The sequence below is a fragment of the Notamacropus eugenii genome, chromosome 2, assembly GCF_028372415.1.
Source record: "Notamacropus eugenii isolate mMacEug1 chromosome 2, mMacEug1.pri_v2, whole genome shotgun sequence".
NCBI lineage: Eukaryota > Metazoa > Chordata > Mammalia > Diprotodontia > Macropodidae > Notamacropus > Notamacropus eugenii.
The window spans coordinates 269880400-269897387 of NC_092873.1; the positions used below are offsets into that span (position 1 = coordinate 269880400).

At 39.9% G+C, this 16988-nt stretch overlaps 1 protein-coding gene across 1 annotated transcript; it reads right to left on the minus strand.

Moving 5' to 3' along the window:
- Positions 1 to 1649: 1649 nt before the first annotated feature.
- On the minus strand, positions 1650 to 16825 carry F3 (coagulation factor III, tissue factor). The gene is made up of 6 exons (XM_072644065.1): positions 16241 to 16825; positions 14461 to 14572; positions 8912 to 9102; positions 6470 to 6648; positions 5213 to 5372; positions 1650 to 2812 (listed from the first exon to the last, which is right to left on the minus strand). The coding sequence occupies exons 1-6, from the start codon at positions 16476 to 16478 to the stop codon at positions 2679 to 2681; spliced, it is 1014 nt and encodes a 337-aa protein (XP_072500166.1). The 5' UTR covers positions 16479 to 16825; the 3' UTR covers positions 1650 to 2678.
- Positions 16826 to 16988: the final 163 nt, after the last annotated feature.

The window sequence follows — 16988 nt, forward strand, 5'->3', positions numbered from 1 at the left end:
GGCTCCAGACTCAGAGGACCTGGGGTCAGGTCTTACCTCTGATACCTACTACCTGGGTGACCTTGGATAAATCAGTATATTTTCTTGGGCCTTAGTTTCCCCATCTGTAAAATGAGAAGGTTGGACTAGATGGCCTTTGGGGGAGGGGAGGATATCAATCTAGTTCTTGGTCTGTGATCTTAGAAATGAGCATCAAGAGAATTTGATCCAATTGCTAACATGGCCCTTGGCTCACTGGATACCTTAAATATACTGTTTCTCAGTTTCTCCCACTTTGGGGAAAAAATGTGTATCAGATTTATATTTTATGGAATGGGTAAAGTAAGAATATGTGTAGTGTATCAGAATATCTTAGTCTTTCTTTGTTGTTGTTCAGTTGTGCCCAACTCTTCATGACTCCATTTGGGGTTTGTTTGTTTTTTGGCAAAGATACTGGAGTCGTTTGCCATTTCCTTCTCCAGTTCATTTTACAGAAATTGAGGCAAACAGGGTTAAGTGACTTCCCCAGAGTCACACATCTAGGAAGTGTCTGAAGCTAGATTTGAAGCCAGGTCTTCCTGACTCCAGGCCAGGCACTCTATCCACTGTACCACCTAGCTGCCCATCTTAGAGGTACCATGTTGCTCTAGTATCTTATGTGACTTTTTCCACCCTACTTTCCTTTAATGCCAAAGTGAGTTCATTGAGGACAGGTTCTAAGGCTCTAAATCTATGATCCTGTAGAGGGACAGGAGTGTGCCACAGAGGTGTCAAATGCTGGACATAGGAACCAGATTTAAATGGAATTGGGAAATATTTAATAAAATATCAAAATACAAGTAAACATGGATAATTAGTTAAACAAGTAAACCCATTCCAAGTCAATATGTGACATCCTCTTCCCCCCTAAAGGGATCCTTATATACAGTTTAGTGACCCCCATTTCTATCTGAGTTTGAAACCACCAGTGTAATGGACACATGACCAAACTTGGAATGAGCTAAAGCTAGGTTCAAGCCCTACCACCAATAAATGTTGGTTGTGTGGCACTGACAATGCCTTGGAACTTTTCAGTACCCCCAAACAATTCTCTAAGGTCTAGAACTGTTGCCAATCTGCATTGGTAAGAGAAGATCCCTTACCTGGAGTTCTCTGTACTGATGAAATCAGAGGGTACTTAATCAATAATCATTTATTAAATGTCTACTAGCCCCATGCTAGACGCTAATGTTTGTCAGATGGCATTGAATAAATGAGGGCAGGGCCTAGGATAGATTTAGTGCTAAAAGATGGTAAAAGCAATCTGGTACAACCCTCACTTTACAAATGAGGAAACTGAGGTCCAAAGTGAGGTGGGAAAGGGAATAAGTATTTATATAACACTTACTATATGCCAGCTGTTTTATAAATATCTGATTTTTATCCTTGTAACCACCCAGGGAGACAGGTGCTGTGAAAGTGCTCATTTTATAACTGAGGAAAGGATGCAAACAGAGACTGAGTGATTTGCCCAGGATTACACAACTAATAAATGTCTGAGACCGGTTTTGAGCTCTGGTCTTCCTGACTGCAGGCCCTGTGCCAAGGAGCCACCAGCTGCCTCTGGTGACCTCTGTCTTTAAGCATCCTCTTTTTCAAGATTGATCATAAATAATTGAAAAGCAAAATAATTTTTTACTTTCTTCCCATTCACCTTTATTTATATAAAAGCATATTAAATAAATAACTGCAATATATACACACATATATATATATATATATATATAATAGACATAAATAGAAAATCCCCAAACATAAAACCTTTCCGTAAACACAGACAACACATATAACAGACACTGACCCCGAGGGCCTAAAGTACCTCATATCACAACTGAGACAGTTCATTTATATAGTAGTCTTATTACAAAAATAGAATATCTATCAAGTGTTTAAACAACATTACTTAGGTCTGTTAAAGTGCTAAACTTTATGGTATATTAGAATGGTGCCCAACACTCAGGCTACTGGTTTTAAAGTGTCTGTAACAAACATATTCATGTCAGTCTGGTCCATGTGCAGCATTTGTAGTAGTCAACAGTGGTGCTGATACTTCCCTTAGGCAAGTGGAGACTTCTCCTTTCCTGTACTTAGAGTGACAGAGACAGGAAAAGGAAGAACGTGACCAGCACAGACACCACCAAGTCTTATTGTAAAAATGCAGCTCTGAAAAGCTCTGCCTTTCCAAATTTTCAGGATGCAGAAATCAAGATTGACATGTGGTAGAAACAATTCTGCCCATGACACAGGCTGCCTTCTTGCATGGTTTCGAGTGAGCCTCTCACTGACTCTTCCAAATTCCACCCAAGGCTTCAAAAGGCCTGGCCACCAGATTTCAACTTGCAAGAAGATTAGCAAGTCGAAAAATTTGACAAGTTCAGGAGTGATAATGTTAAAAAAAAAAAATAAAGTAAAATTTGAGACGCTGACTATACCATTCATTGATTTCCAAAGAGAGTTAGGGAGATACCTAAACAGGAATGATGAGTGCAGTAAGAAACAGAGAAACAGGATCACTTTCCCCCTTTGAACTCAAAGGCTCCCTTCCCAAGCTCTACCATAGCAATTCTCAGCGCTGTGTTGTCTTCTGAGTACTATCAGCTTTCCTATCACAGTAAGATGCAGCTTCTGCAGTAGTCAGTGGTAGTAATGGTGCCTCCTGTTCACGCAGTGTTAAGTGGTGAGTTTTCCTTGTTGTCCCGTTTAGCTCTTGCTTTTGAACATTTGTATAATGTCACCGAGAGGACAATGATAAGGATGATGACAAAAACTACAGCTCCAACTATGAAAAGCAATTCTGAAAGGAAAAGAATATTATTACTTGCTCAGTATCACAGTCAGCTTAAAGAAGACCTTAAAAAAAAATCTGAATTTAAACACCAAATAAAATAGAAAAAAATTTCCGTATTTTATATATACATACATACATATATAAAAATGCATATATATACACACATACATATATAGTGTATATATACATTGTTGTTGTGTTCATCTTTCTTTTTCAAAGAAGACCATGCCATCAGAGAAATAATGACATGACTTGCACTTGACTTTGTTTTGAGTAAGGGAGGACTGTGCAGGTCACCAGCCTCACTTCTCCTCCAGAGCCATCTGAATCCAGTGACTAGATATTCATCAGGATGACTGGAGTCGGTCCAGGATGCAATGGGAGACCTTGGCCTTTTAGGCTATGGCCTTTTTAGGTACTCACTTAAAGTGAAGTAATGCCTATTCAGTGAATGTGTGTATGTATACATACATATTCAGAACAAAAAAAGATTATATATAAAACCATGGATCTCTACTATGTATAGCTTACTTAAAAATACATACACACATGTATGTATATATACCATATGTATATGTTATATGTGTATACACACATATAATAAATTCAAATTATAACTTTCAAGTCTTGCTTGCCTGATTCCTTCTAGCCTGCCTTATGTTCTCTTCTGTATGTTAAAAAAAAGATACTTTAAATTCTTTCTTTCCTTTTTTCTTCCCTATTTCCATCTCCCCTTCCTCCCACCTACCAGCCTTTTTTCCCCAAATTGGAAAAAAAAAAGATACAAAATGAAAGTTAGAATAGGCTTTCCCTGACACTCTCCACTCATGGCTGCAGCTGAGGACAGAGTTCAAAATTACTCCATTTTCCACATGCCCAACTCAAACTTTACCCCTCTCATTTCAAAATACTTGATTTATGATGAGGTCTGACCTCATTGGAAAAAGACTAGGATAAATTGCAGTGCGTACAGTGACAAAAAGTCTTGAATGGGCCCTTGTGATTCATTGTAAAGCATTTTGTATCTAGAATAATAATACTGCAGGGAGGAAGAGGAACAACGTTACTCAGTGCAAACAAGGTCCAGTGCTACAAGAGACCTTAGAGAGTCCAACCCCCTCATTTTACAAATGAGGACTGAAGCCAAGTGACTATCCCAAGGTCACAAAGTTAGTGAGCGGCTGAGTCAGGATATAAATCCAGGTCCTTGGACTCCACATTTCAGCACAATACACCCTAAGTCTTTGGACTTCATCCCTCTGTCATAAGCAGCTAGTAACTGTGGAAAGGGTGGTCTAAGAATCCCTTGTAAAGGTTTGCTGAAATTGAAAAGGGAAATAAATCACTGGATCCCTTTGTTTCCCTTATAGTTCTTAAAGTGGGCCTATCCAAGTCTCATCTCTGCCATGAAACCTTCCCTCCTGGTTCTCCTCTTCTGAACCCTCCCCCTCCAAGTTTCCTGAATATGTTGAATTTACTCTCTCCTTTATTCTGCATTTTGCAAACATTTGCCTTATGTCTCATTTCCTCAGCTAAGCTACAAACCTTCCACTGCAGGGGCAGGACCTGCCATATACATCTTCACCTTCTTCTGGTGCTAATTAGTTTTTAAGCAAGGCTGTAGCTGTAGAGGGTTGCAGTTTCTTATGCCTAGTTCTAAATTTAACTGGAGATAATACTCAGAGAATGCTCTGGTACCACTCCAAATATATGCAAAGAAACCTAGCCTAATGTTAATTCATCAATCAACAAGCATGTATTAAGTGACTGCTATGTGTCAGATGCTGGGGATACAGATACAATAACGTGGGGGTCTTAAACTGGGGTCTATGTATAAAATAAAATTAAATTAAAATGAATTAAAATATTATGAATTTAATAAATTTTTATAACCTTATTCAATAAATTTATTAACTTTGTAATCCTACAGATTTTATTTTATTCAAAGTCAGCTAGGTAGCTCAATGGATAGAGGGTTAGGCCTGAAGCCAGGAAGACCCGAGTACAAGTTCAGCCCCAGACACTTACTAGCTGTGTGACCCTGGACAAGTAATTTAACCTGTCTGCTTCGGTTTCCTCATCTGTAAAGTGGGGGATCAGAATAGCACCTAATTCACAGAGCTGTTGTGAAGATCAAATAAGATAATATATTGTAAAGTGCTTAGCACTGAGAGTGGCACATAGTCAGTGTTTAATATAGAATTGTTCCCTTCCCCTGCTTCAGCAGACTGCTTGGATGGGTACTTGACATAATAAAAGGTTGAGGACACCAGCAGTAAAAATCTCATAAGGAGTTTCACTGGGGCCACAGAGGTAAAACTGACCTACAGAAATCATCCCTCTCTAAGTAGCTAAACAAAGGCTCCTCCTACACCAGACCTGGCTCCAATCTTAGAGTATACTCACCTTTAAACACAACTCTGTCTTGGCTGGTACAATGGATTGCACTTTCTGGACTCTTCTGTTTTGCTCTCCGAGATGGAATGACTGCCTGAACATTGAAGCAATAACTTTCTCCTTTGTCCACTTCAACCGAAAATTCATTTGTATCTGTATTTGCTGATTTCTGTTAAAAGAGATAGATCCTATCAATTTAGGGCCAAAAAATCATGCAGTCTAACTGCCTTCATCTTACAGAGTAGGAAACAGAGGTTCAGAGATAGTCTTTAGCTCAAGGTCACACAAGGAGAAAGTAGATGAGCCAAATTTCTTAGTTAATTTAATGGAATTTTTTATTGCAGACAGACTAGCATAAAATGATGATTAGAATTTGATCTTTTGTTCCAGATCTTAATTTTCTTCCTTTACCAAGGCTAGCGTGGGATGAACACCTATATTTTATTTGATACACCTGGTTCAGGTGTGTGCCAGGCAGGAGAGACTGACTCATCTCTAGGCATTCCTGGACTTTCATGGTTAACAAAAGATTAAAGTACTAAAGGGTGGAGATTACCCATTCCAGGCAAAGGTAGGTACCAAAGGGATTCTATTCCACTGAGGTACTTGAAACTCCATTCTGAACCCCAAAAGGCTTTTCCAATAGAAAAACTTATTCTGGGATTTTTAATATGAACAAGAATATTTCAGAGGTTGAATAAAATGGAAAGGATCAATCCATCAATCCTTAGCGTGGGCAGGCAGGGAATTCAGATTTTAGACCTTTGGACAAAGGAACTTTTTGACATGATCTAGTTCTAGTCTAATCCTGTAATTTTACAGATGGAGAAACCAAAGCTGAGAGAGTTTAAAGTATCTTGCTCATGGTAATATAGCTAACAAGGGGTAGAACTGGTAATAGAACTCAGTTCTCCCAACTTTATCCATTACTACATACCATGGTGTTTCTGAGCCAATTCCCATTTTTCCCCCCTCAAAGGAAATAAGTGGAAAATCTAGGCAGCTAGATGGCATGGTGGTTAGAGTGCCGGACCTAGGGTTGGGAAGACAAGTTTAAATCCTGTCTGAAAAGTCTAACTAACCTATGTTTCCTCATCTGTAAAATACAGAAAATAATAGCACCCACCTCCTATGTTTGTGAAGTTAAAATGATATAATGCTTGTAAAGCATTTGCAAGCCTTAAAATACTAATATTTATTATTAATCTGCAATTTAGAAAGTCATAAAGGGCTCCAAAGTGAAGGCGGGAAGGGGAAGAAACTCACCTTTCCAGTACTTGAAGCTCTCCAGTAATAGAGTGTATAAGTTAGATCCTGGTGAAAAATCTGACGGAGGGTTTGGAAGGTCCCGTTATGTCTAAATGATGTAATAGAATCTTGAACTTTCACTTTCAGCTTTGTATCATTTTGTTCAAAACTTTGAACTCTTGGCTGCCCAAGGTTTGCTGAGATAAAGAAGACAAGGATGATGGGAACCAGGGAATAGCAGTCAAAGTAAAAACCTGATCAGCTATCGTTTGACTTTTAATTGTCCCTCCTCCCTGCAAAATACAACCCTGGTGGTAAGGTAGGCAGGTCATTGGGGTAGGTACATCACCAAAACCCTACCTTATTCCACAGTATTAAGGTCTTTAGTGAGGGCAGATCAGGAACAATAGGAAAGGGAATCCACAGGGAATGGATTTGACATGGCTAAATCCTACACATGCTTTATGTTTTTATGCCAGCAGAGCCAATAGGCACTTATGGGACCAATTTTCACTATTGTACCTCTGGAGACAATTCTATTCAGTTTTGGACAATTGTTAACTCTGTTCATACACAGCACTGTATTCTGATCCAGAAAACTATGGTAGGCACAAGATTTGAGTATGAACATATAATAATTCATTTCCTAAAATTCCCATAAATCCTTTTATTTATCTCTTCCTATCTTGGCCATTTCTTTTTACTCTCTTTGGTTCTGTACCACACTTTATCATGATCTAGATGGTTCTCATCTATACCATACAAAACAATCACAGAATTTGGGAGTCAAGGGATTTCAGTGACCACCTAGTCCAACCCACACTTGAAAAGAATCTCCATTATAATAACATTCCCAACTAGTGTTTTACTTCAATCTGTAGCCTTCCCTTGAAGTGTTCTAGGAAGAGGAATCCATGAAGCGCACTCCACTTTGGGATAGACTGGAAAGTTAGCAAATATTTCCTGACATTAAATCTAAATTTGCTAAGCATCCATCTCTTATTACACTTGTTATTCTTGTTCCTGCCACTTGGGGTCCTATCTTTCTTCCATGTCCCTACTTTGTGTAGGTCACAACTGACTGAAGGAGAGCAGGGTGGGCCACAGGAGGACTGGTGCAAGGAATTGAGGATGCCAAGTCTATGGATCAGAAGGCTCAGTGGGGATAGGAGAGCTGTCTTTAAGGATTCCAGGCTCTGTCATGGGGAAGAGGGCCAAGTCTTGTTCTGCTTGGTTCCAAGGGTCAAGAGGGAAAACAAAGAACAATGAGTGGGAGTTGCAAATTTGGACTTGACCAAAGAAGGAAAAAAAGTCCTTAAAATCAGACCTATCCACTACCTTTGGGAGATAGTGGGCTCCACCATCCCATCACAGGAAATCTTTGAGCAAAGGCTAAGTGAGCTCACAAACTTGTGAGGTACAGTGAATTCTTTTTCAGATGTGATTTGGACTACACAGTTTCTAAGATCCCTTCCAAATCTAAGATTCTGTGACTCTGTCTTAATCTTTATAATTCCTTTTACTGAATAAATGTTTGTTCAGGATGAAAAAGCTAAGGCTGTGCTTTTTTATTTTAATATCACACTTCCAATTGAGTAGATAGATAGTTAACACAATAGATAGATACTTAACATAATAAGTAATAGATAGATACTTAACACAATAAGTAATAGGTAAGTTAAAAAAAACTAGAGGGAAGTTGCATATAATAGATCTAGTTTCATTTTTCCTTTAAATATTTCATTATTCTTTTTTAAAATTCAATTTTATTTTTCCAAGTTTTTTTTAAATTCCTCAACTAAAACCTCTTATAACTCTTCATCATGGTATAGAAGTGGCCCTGTACTTTGAAGGCAGTCATGCCAGTGGAGCCCTGGCAAACCACATCAAGCTGGAAATCCCCTGAGAGCAATCCACTGGATAAACTGTTTACGCCTGTTGTTCAAAGACTTAATGGGACAGTGGGGGTGCTGACGGTAGGAGGGAGATAGTACCTATGACTTTACAAGGGAACTTTCCCTCCACCAATGCAGATCAGTGACCTGTTGATAATTTACAGACTTAGAGAATTGTCTGGGGATAGGGTAGGGAAGGCACTGAGAGGTTAAGCTACTTGCCCAGGGTCCCAGACTTAGTATAGGACTATACTTAGAAGGTCCTCCTGATTCCAAAGGTAACCTTGTATCTGCTAGACCATGCTGCCTCTTCCAAGGACCAGCCAAGCTAAATTTGGAAAGGCTGATCATCAGAGGGCTGGAAAGAGCATGAATTTTTTCTGTCACAGTAACTCATGACAGGTGCATCCAGAGTCATTGAAGGGTCAAAATTTCCACTAGGAGTACAAGTTTCTAGCAATACTAACCCAAGAGAAACCTTATTTATGGTGGTGTGCATTGGAGCACCAAAATCTTTAACTAACAGATGTAAAAACAAATTTCAGCCCCACTTTCCCTTACTTACTGTCTAAGTAAGGTGTGAAGGAAGGTGTGTTAGCATGCAGAGATTCTTCTGGATCCCCATCTGACTTGTCTGGTTTTTCAGAAAGGATTCGAGCAATATACATTTCCTTTAAATTTTTCATCTCATCTGTGAGATCGCATTCTGTTTTTTTTATTTGAAAACATTTCTTTTTCCAGTCTCCCCATCTGGTACTAAAAGAAGAAAGAAAAAAGGAAAAAAAAATGGTGATAAGAGGGTGAACATTGCTTCCAAAAGGATATATATGTGTGAGCTGCTGTGTTGTGAAATTGGGCTGCTAACAGCTACACAGGAAAAACCACAATTTTCTACAATAATTATCCAATTGTATTACCTCTACAATCCCATCTATTTCAGTCAAAATTGGGACTAGGGGCAGACTATCTATGGCACAACAAAGAAAACTTTAAATATTCCATTTTACAAATGCGCATACTATAGTTTTAATTACACGACATTCCGCTCGCTATGCCCTCTTATAGGTCTAGATCTTTGCTAATTTGAGCTACATGTGATAACACAGAGCATAAAACCAATTCTGAACCCATGAAGGGGAGGTGGCACTGGGGCATATAATCAATAAATGCAGAATGTTTAGGGGAATGGGAGAGATCCTAGAAATTTTCTATGGCTGTCCTAATTTTATAGAAGTGGAAACTTCTGAGAAGAGAGGTAAGCGATAAGCAGAGGTCATCTAGTCCACCCTGCTAATAAATAGTAAGGGCAGAATTTGAATCCAGATATTTTGACTCAGGTGAAATGCCTTCTCTTGGCTCTGTTGACAATCAAGGCTTCTTAGGCATTCATTCATGACCCTCAAGCTCCCAAACTAGTTGGCATTGTTATTAGTTTATTTAATTCTATTCTTCAGAAATGGGATAGTCTCATCTAACATTACAACTCATTAGAAAAAATACAGCCCATGTCTCATTCTTTCCTTTACGTATACTGGGTGAGGGTGTTCTCCTGTTGAAAAATGTTTACCAATAAGAATATAAATGATATATTACTAACAAAGCCTAAGATCCTAAAAGGCTACTAGACAATTTATTAATTTTAAGTTGCATGAATGGTGAGGTGAGATAGGTAGTTCCTATCAAAATAGAAAATCTTACAGTCTTTATATGTGGTCAGTAACAATTTGGATGTTCACAGCTGTGAACTTGAAGGGGGTTTTTTGTTTTGTTTTTTATTCAGAGGTCCAATCACATGCTGAATAACTATTAAAATGCTAGTGTGTTTTCAGAAAACAACAACATCACCAGCCAGCTAGTTTTAGTTTCTTAAATCTAGGTATGAAGACAATAGATAACACATTGTCTGAGAGCTGAGTCAAACAGGATGGGGAGCTAATTTAGTCAGTTTCATTTTCAACTTTCCCAAAATACTCAGATTGGTTTAGAAATATCTCTCTATTCCTTACATCTTTTTTTTATGGGAACATAGATTTAGAGATAAAGGAGACATCAGAGATCATTGAGTAAAACTCTCATTTTAAAAAGGAGAAAACTGAGGTAGAAAAAGTAAATGACATACCCAAGGTCACAAAGCTAATAAGTTCCAAGTCAGAATTCAAACCTGGATCCTCAGACTCCAAATTTGCCATTCTTTTTACTGCAGGACATGCCCTCCCCTTAACTGCTTATGTTGAAATTCACTGGGACTTTTTCAACCAAACCAGAATGGGAAAAATGTACTAAATGCATTTGGAAAATAATTTGCTATCTCATATGAAAGCTGTGATGATAGATAATTCCTTTTTACAGTACTCTGGCTATAACTAAAATATGGATGAGACAAAGGGGATTCAAAATGTCCATAGAGTGAACATCTAATATTCCAAGATAACTTGTATTAAAATTAATTAACAGAACCCACAAATGCCAGTTTAGAGAAGGGAATATATGGAATCCTTTCAGGATAAAGGGGCAAGAACAGGGGTATTTTATTTTATTTTAATTTTTTTAATGTTTATTTATTTTTAGTTTTCAACATTTATTTCCACAGAATTTTGAGTTCCAAATTTTCTCCCCATTTCTCCCCTCCACCACCCCAAAACGCTGAGGATTCTGATTACCCCTTCCCCCAATCTACCCTCCCTTCTAACATCACTCCCTTCCCTTATCTCCATCTTCTCTCTTGTCTTGTAGGGCAAGATAAATTTCTATACCCCATTACCTGTATTTCTTACTTCCCAGTTGTACACAAAAACAATTCTCAATATTTGTTCCTAAAGCTTTGAGTTCCAACTTCTCTTCCTTCCTCCCTCCCCACCCATCCCCACTGAGAAGGGCAGCAATTCAACATAGGCTATATATGTGTAGTTTTGCAAATGACTTCCATAATAGTCATGTTGTGTAAGACTAAACTATATTTTCCTCCATCCTATCTGAGCAGGGATATTTTAGAATGAGAGAAGAGACTGAGTGTATTTTCATATTGAGAAATTATTGCTCATAGCAAGTATATCTGATAAAAACACAATTCCACATTTGATGTCTTAGAGTGAAAACTATCACCAGCATCATTTTTTTTTTCCTCTTGGAATCCTCACTGAGATCAGAGGGAAGACAGATGAGAAATGCAGAGAAAAGTAACCTGGCTCCACCACTTCTGCCCACCCTGAACATAGGAGCTGGGAATTCTCATCTAAAAGAGGGCTAAGCCAGCAGTGAAACCAAGGCACAGCCTGAACACAGTCATTTAGCACATTTGGAGATGGACAGCTATCCCAAGCTCCTTCCAACTCTATAATTAGCCACATTATTTTCAAGAGTCTCTAGGTTTCAATTAGGAGAAAGACATTTGAATGAGTGGAAATTCCGAACAGGATACTAATTTACAACCAACTTTTCATTTGCAAATCATGTGGAACTCAGAATGCCTTTCCCCTTAGAAACAATGCTCTAGTTTGCTAGGCTAGCTCATTAAAGTCCATTCAACTCATAAGGAACCTGAAGAAGAGGCTTAATACCTTTCTGGAAACTACCACATTTGATAGTGTTTCTGTGGGGAAAAAAATCTGTCCTTAATTGTTATTTGGACACAAAACCACAGAATCTGAAGATTGGGAGGGACTTCAGTGGTCATCTAATTCAATCCGTACACTAAAGGAATCCTTTAACATACTGAATAAATAGTCCGATTGCAATAAGAACGGGGCAGTGAGGTACAGTGGGAGGACTACCAATTCTGGAGTCAAAGGATTTGGGTTCATTTAAATTCCCCCTTTGACACTAGTTATGTAACCCTGGGTAACTATTTAATCCTTCTGGGCATCTAAAAAATGAGGGGGTCAGACTAGTTGACTTCTGAGACCTCTTCTAGCTTTCGAGTTACAATTCTACAATTCCTGTCTTCTGCTTAAAGGTAAACAAATGTGCTCCTGTAACTCTAAGCTGCTGGCAGGGCTTTCAATGGTCTCAGGAACAGGGATGGAGATTAGGAATCTAGGGGTTTAGAAAGGCAGGAGAAAACTAGGCACAGGGATGGAGATTAGGAATCTGGGAGCTAAGGTTTCTATTAGAAAGTCCAGAGAAATTACGGCAGGCTGGCAACTTAGAAAGGAAGAGGAAGGTACTGTAGCAGTAGTAAGACCTCCCTCCTCCCTTTCCCCACCCAATTCTCTATCCCACCACAGTAGACCCTGGCACAAAAACCAGGTGCAAAGCAGGGGAGAGTCAGGGTCCCAGAGAAGAAGAATGGGGTTTTCTATGGGAACTGGGGATGAGGGAGGAGTTTGAAACATAGAAGAGAAATCTGTAGAAGCAACATATAAGGAAGATAGGAAAAAGTAAGGCATTTATAAACTTAAGTCTATCTACATTTTTAAAGGTATTTTTATTATTTTAGTTATATACCATAGTAGCAGGCAAAGGTTTGATTTTTATAAGTTAAAAATTCACCTTTGTATTTCTCTCTGCAAATGAATTCTGCTAAGGAACTTTTAAAGTATATTTTTGAAGGAGATAAATGACCCCTTCTTCCATCATAGTGTTTATGCCATTAATTTTTATAGTAAAGCATTTCCTTATGAAGAGTTAGCACAAAGGCAGATTTCAGCTCAGGGTTAGTGAGATTTTCACAGATTGTGAATTACTGAAAGCCAGTCCAGTGGATTTCCTCTCAGCTGGCATTGTTTTGAATAACAAAATTGATTGCTGTCCCAAACACAGACTCCATCCTGGCAAGTTTTAGGCTCTTTTTCCTATGTCCCTCTTTTTAAAGAATATAGAAGATGACATGAAAACATTTAAAACTCTACCTTTCCCCCTACCATTCCCCTTGTGAAACATTGGTGAACAAAAAAAAATATGTTGCCACTATTCTGACATTGGTGTGGTCAAGGAGAACTGTGTCTCTATTGCTTTCAAAAGTCTTAGCATAAACTAAAAATGGCACCTTTAATTTTAACTGGTGACACTTTTCTGCCTTTGTAAAATTACTGGAAAGAAAGTATCATTCTTCCCATAATTCCTTTGGAACATTTTAGAAGGAAAGTGAGGGGGAAAAACAAAGAAAAGAAAATACTAGTCATATTGCTAGCAGTATGGCTGAGCTTATTTTAAATGGAGTAGAGAGGAATGTCTCTGAACACTCTAGATTTCCATATACAAAGTTTCGTGACTGCTTGGGCAAGCTATCAATCACAATCATAGCCCTGCACTAGCCTCTCCAATTCTACTAGTCTGTTTCTGCCGGGCATATTTAGTCATTTAGCTGGCACATTCAAAAGACATGCCCCACAATACATGTTCTGGATTTGCAGAGTATAAACACTTATGAATCAAACACTGCCCCAGGTGATTTAAACATTCTAAATACTGACCCCCTCCCTTCCTTATGGCTTATAACTTGCCCCAAAGTCTAGACTATTATCCAAAGATGGGAAATTCATGCATATCAGGTAGACTAGTTGTCATTGCTCTCGTAAGACGAATACTGAATCAGTGCCCCCATCACCTACTGGCAAAGATTTTCCTTTACACAACTCTCCATCTAATCTATGAAATTGGTGATCATCCCCAAAACAAGAATTATTCAATTACTATTAAAATCAACTGCCAGCTTCAGAAAACCCCCTTCTCCTTGTCTATTGCATTGTCTATTCTCACAGTAGTTTCACATTTTTGATAAAGCTTCACAGCAAATGTTCTTTTCTTTGTCATGTACTTCACTGTCCTCAGAGAGCAGTCATCTTTAGCTACCCCCATACTGAATACAGAGAAATGGCACCTAGGTGGGTCAGTGGCTAGAGTGTTAATTCTGGAATCAGAAAGATCAGAGTCCAAATCTTTCCTCAGATACTTATTATTGTATGACCCTGGGCAAGTCACGTAGTACATCTAGCCCTCTGTTTCTTCATCTGCAAAACAGGGATTATAATAGCAGCACCTACCTCATGGAGTGGTGAGGATCAGATGAATCAACATGTGTAACTGCTTTGTAAACCTTAAAGAGCTATATAAATGCTAGCTATTATTAAACGGTGACATCCCAGAAATATTGTTTTTATTAAGATATCTACTTACCTTATCTCAACTGAGTAGACATAATTGACTGGTTTGGGCTCCCACTCTAATATGGTCTTGAAGTCAATGGATTTCCAGGTTATGTTACGTGCTAACACAATATCTGAAGTACCTATGCACACACAAGAAAGAATGGCCATGATTTTAGTGATTCTAATGATTAGCACAGTTTCACTAACTGAATATAGACTTAAATACTTTTTGTTTGATAAGCACAAAATGCCCTTAAGATTTTCTCCTTTAAATCTTACAGAATCAGAGTTTTGAAAAAATTGATAACATATTTTTTCCTTATTGACTAATGCAGAATATCTCTTGTCCTAATCCCATGTTTGGCTCAAGCTAAGTTATCTAATAATTGATTTATGCCATAATTCATAAAAAAAATACAAGGAATTTATCTGTAAGGGAAAAAAAGTGCTGCAGGAAAAGTCCCTATCGACACTTGGGAAAGAGAAAATGGTGCTTAAAAATTCAAAATAATAATAATAACAAAACAAGAAACAAAACCAAGATCTTGCTTCTGCAATTCAGTTTGTAACCAAAGTAGAAATTCTGTCCTGGCTGGAACTCACAATTTCATATGTTCACTGATTTTGAGTTGGAAGAGACAAAAGAGGTTCTCCTTCAACTTCCTCATTTTATAGATGAGCAAAGTGAGTCCCTAATCTTTGGGGTAACTTGTTCTAAGTCACACAGGTGGTAAGGGGCAGAGCTGGAATCCAAGCTGCCCTGTCCCACCTTTTCTCTGCTGGAGCTGTTATCAGAGCTGAAGAAAGAAAAAAGAAAAAGAAATGAAAGAGATGGTAAAAGATAATGTCAGTAAAGAGTTAGAATTGCAAAGAAAATCCTCAATTCTTATCTCAATTAGGTAAACAAGGCAGTGAGATATCCAGAGCATTGATAGGGATGCTAGCATGAGCAGGCTTGACATAGACATTCACAACTTAACATAAACATATAAGATACACTTTTATCTTCTACCGCAGAAATTAGCTATGTCATTACTTAACTCCAGTAAAAACCAGTGTGGATATGTGGTATGCACAATACCTCTCTCTATTCTAAGATTTTGCAATTCGATTCCTCTCTGTTCTCACACTGGAAATAATGGAGCAAATTACTCAATCTTCATCACTCAAGGTACTCTCTAAGATTTAGTTTGAGAGGGAAGTGGTTCCCATGATGTTCTTGAAAGGTAACAGGCACCCCCCCCCCCACACACACACACTCTCTATGGGAAAAAACAGACAGTGCTGTAGACCCCCAGACTTAGTCGACTTCTGAGAACCTTTAAAGGAAAAGTTGGTAAAGCTTGGGAGTGGGTATGAGAAGGTCCGGCTCTCGAGGAAAACCCTGTATCAAAGAATTAACAGGATTCGAATCGGACCCCAAGTCATAAGAAGAGAGTTACTCCAGGCTTGGCACCCTACCTGCCCGCCTCTCCACCGCAACAACGGCATCGGAAATGAGCAGAAACACAAAATTAGGAAACTAGCAAGCTTCCACTTTCAAATCTCATTTACCGGAGCGGAGCCAGGCCACGGGCTACAGAGTCGGAGGCGCGGCTGCTCCAACCCAGCCCCTTCAGCCGCCCAGGTAAAGGTCCTGAGGGTGCCTCCAACAGCCAGAGACTATTCCCGGGGCTGGCCCGTGTCGAAGTCTGCGTCCCCTCGCCGGGAGGATCAGAGCGCGTCGAGTCCCGGGTCCTCCGTGCGCTCTCCACGCGCTGCTGCGGAGCGATGAGCCCGGGCTCTAAAAGGCACCAGTAGCCACTCACCTGAAGCCAAGGACACCTGGACGAGGAGGAGGAGGAAGACGAGCAGGACGGTCGGGACAGAAGCCCTGGCGGCCACCGGGACGCAAGGGTTGGGGGGCGCCATTGTCGTGAGTCTGTGCTGCGGGGTAGCCCTTGGAGTGTTCGGGGAGGCCAAAGTGAAGGACGAGAACTCTACAAGATGTGCGCTTGTCTGGGTTGGGGGCCCCGCCGCTCTTGGCCTCCAGGGAGCCTTGTGCATAGGGGTCGCATGTTGGCTTCTCAATATAAAGGCTGGGCCGGGAGCACTCCCTCTCCCGCTCCCTCTCCCGCCTCTTAGGAAGTTGTCCGGCCCCCTTTCTGGGTTTGCCCAGAGAAGTGTTCAGGCCGCTTCCACACCCCTCAAATAGGCCCCCACATTGCTTAGGTGGGCGGCCTCTCCTCCTCTCCCACACCCCTGCCCCGCCTCCTACGCCTGGGGCCCCAGTGGACAAAGGATCGGTGACTCACCAGCCGTGATTCAATAACCGTGGAGAGTTAGCCTGAACGAGAGGCAGCCTCAGCTACTACTCCGGGACGTCTAGGAGAAGGTTCTGCTCGCTCCACGATCTGTGGAGACATTGTCGGTGCCCCGATGCTTAGTCGCTAAACCCGGGGTGGGCCTCAGGGGCCATCCTTCCAGGCCCGGAGAAAAGATTAGGGGAATTCCGCATGTTGGAGGAAGTTCATTTGTTGCACATCAGTCATGACCCCGTGGACCATAGAACGCTAG